Here is a 2,848-nt window from a genome sequence, read left to right as displayed (position 1 = left end):
AGATATAACCACAAATAGGTAAGTATTATAATGTATTATAACTGTTGTTATGTTTATTTATCAGATGTAAGGCATTATGTAAGGCATAATGCATGTATTATAATGCACTAAGAATATACTTGCATTATAAATGCATGCTTCATTACATGTGTTCATGTGTTGCCAAAAAACATGCCCCCTACAGATAACTAGAGCAAGGCCATTTCAACATAACAATATCATCACAGTTTCAGTGGCCGTGTTCATGGCAACCATTTGGTCATGTCACTATTGGATGATGGCAGTGTCACATTGAACCACATACTTAAAGGCAAAGGCTCGTAAGTATTCTTCAGAAAAAAGTAAGTCATTATTCATGTAACCCTAAATACTGAACTGACTGCTAATTAATTAGTTAACTTGACAACTTGAGGCAATCTGTAAAAATAGTCAACTATCTTGGTATTAATTTATAGTAACAACAGACTGCAGGTTCTTTGATTTTAAATTTACTAGTGATTGTGTTACTATGATTGATTGTGTGATTTTAAAGGGGTTCCATTTAATATAGACCATGAAAACTGATCAGACAGCAAGTAATGTGATTTACAAATAACATATAGACTTACATATGGAAATATGTTCTAATTAGTGTAGCAATTTTATGCTATTAATGACGATGACAGGTCTGTGTGATGCTGTTTGCAGGTTTTGAGCAGCCAATGGACAACCTGACATTCACAAACAGCATTCTCCTTGTGGAGGGACTGAAAGTTACACCTCAGTCTTCCTATCCTATTTTCATCCTAATTCTCTTGCTTTATTTATTCGCAATGGGATGTAACATTGGACTTATAATCCTGATCTCAACTGAGAAGAATCTACATCATCCTATGCATTTTCTGTTCTGTAACCTTCCAGTGAATGATATACTAGGGACCTCTGTCATGTTGCCACGCTTATTGCAGGACATTTTAAGGGAAGCCTCAGAGCGTTACATTACATATGTGGGGTGTGTTGTTCAAGCATATTTTGTGCATATATTTGCAGCAGCAAGCCACTATGTGCTGATGATCATGGCCTTTGACAGATATGTGGCTATATGTAATCCATTGCGATACACAACTATAATGACCAATAAAATGGTTATTAAACTATCAGCATCAGCCTGGGGGCTGTCAGTATTCATGGTGTCTATTATGTTGGGTCTCACTATACGCCTTTCTCGCTGCAGGTCTAACATTGAAAACCCTTTCTGTGACAATGCCTCACTGTTTAAACTGTCCTGTGAAAATGTGGTCATAAATAATGTGTTTGGAATAATTTATACTGTTATTGTCTTTACCTTCTCACTTGGGTCGGTGTTTATAACATATACCAAGATTGCTTCTGTATGCATAACCAGCAAAAACAAAGCACTCAACAGCAAAGCCATAAAAACATGTAGTACTCATATAGCTGTTTATATCATCATGTTTGTTTCTTGTGCCACTATGGTTTTTCTCCATCGTTTTCCAGAATACTCTGACAGCAGGAAATTAGCTAGTATAATGTTTCACATTGTACCACCAGGACTAAATCCTTTAGTATATGGTCTACAAACCAAAGAAATAAGACAAAAGTTTGTAAAGTTTTGGTACAGAAATAAAGTTAATCTAAAGTAAATTAATTATAAAGAAGAAAAAAAAGATCCATTATAAAATGCAATTTTCTCTGGATGAAAATAAGAATATCAATAATATTGTAAAAGTGCTACTGTGAAAATGATTTAGCCCATACTTTTTCTCCACAAAATAATCATGATTAATAATCACCCCCAAAACGCTTTTGATAACTTTTAATCTGTCTGGTATAAAAAGATGATCTGAGCCAAATTTGGTGAAGATATTGCGAATTTTGCAGAAAGACACAGTATATGTGAACAATTTTTGTTGTTGATGAAACATGTTCTTTTAAAAAAAGTTATTGTCTGCTTCATATCTGTAAAATCAGCTTGAGTAGTTTGAACTGATGATTGTTTTTGGTAATGCAAAACAACAAATTGTGTGTTTGATATGGAATAGTTTTCATCAGCACTCAGCATAAAGGAGAGCAGAATGAAAATCACTCACAGCTCTTGACCAAATAGCTTTTGTAGCATATTTAGTTCATACAATGAAGAGTATGCAGTTTTTTGTTTTGAATTTGATAACTTTATTCTGTTTATTATTTCTTACTTGAATATGCTACACATATCTGAACAAAATTAAAGCACTATTTAATTTGCTTCTTTGTTCTATTGTGTTTACTTGTCTGAATGCCTGTAATTTGCATGTTTCTTAATTTATTGCTTATTGTTTACACAATCTCATATCACTGGCTCGGAAACCTTTATTTGAAAAACAACTTAATTCAAAACAGATTTACAACACTTCTTTTTCGTTTAAAACTGCTTTTTTGAAATCTACAATTAATTTCAAATGCTTAAGTCTTGACAGAAAGTAGCATGTTTTGTCCCCCCTTTTATCTCTTGCTTGGCTTCTTCCATTTGTTCCTCTTCTTCTTTTTCTTTCTTTCCACTGATTAACCCTTTAGGCGCCAGAGGTTTTTTTCTAAAACGTTCGATTTTGACATCTTAATTTCAAAAGGCTATATCTTAAAAGTGATAAAAGATAGAGACTTTCTGTAAATTAGAGAAATATTAAGGATGACCCAAAGTTTATGTAGGGATTACATTTTCCCATCTAATTTGCATATTATGACGTCATATGGTGGCGGCCATCTTGGATTATAGAATTTTCATGAAAATTCACGTTTAAATGATAAAATGCAGCACTTCTTTCCCCCCAAAATGTCCCTCACCTTCTGTATGCTATATTGCACAATACTG

The 2,848-nt window shown here is 33.4% G+C and overlaps 1 protein-coding gene across 1 annotated transcript; it reads left to right on the top strand.

The window, feature by feature from the left end:
- Positions 1-701: 701 nt before the first annotated feature.
- LOC308706325 (olfactory receptor 8G17-like) lies at positions 702-1,643 on the top strand (the record flags this gene model as incomplete). The annotated part of the gene is made up of 1 exon (XM_081391923.1): positions 702-1,643. One exon carries the CDS (start codon positions 702-704, stop codon positions 1,641-1,643), a length of 942 nt encoding a protein of 313 aa, XP_081248049.1.
- Positions 1,644-2,848: the final 1,205 nt, after the last annotated feature.

This window comes from Scardinius erythrophthalmus, assembly GCF_964197995.2.
Source record: "Scardinius erythrophthalmus genome assembly, chromosome: 17".
NCBI classification, from domain to species: Eukaryota; Metazoa; Chordata; class Actinopteri; order Cypriniformes; family Leuciscidae; genus Scardinius; species Scardinius erythrophthalmus.
This window is presented reverse-complemented; position numbering and strand designations above follow the sequence as displayed.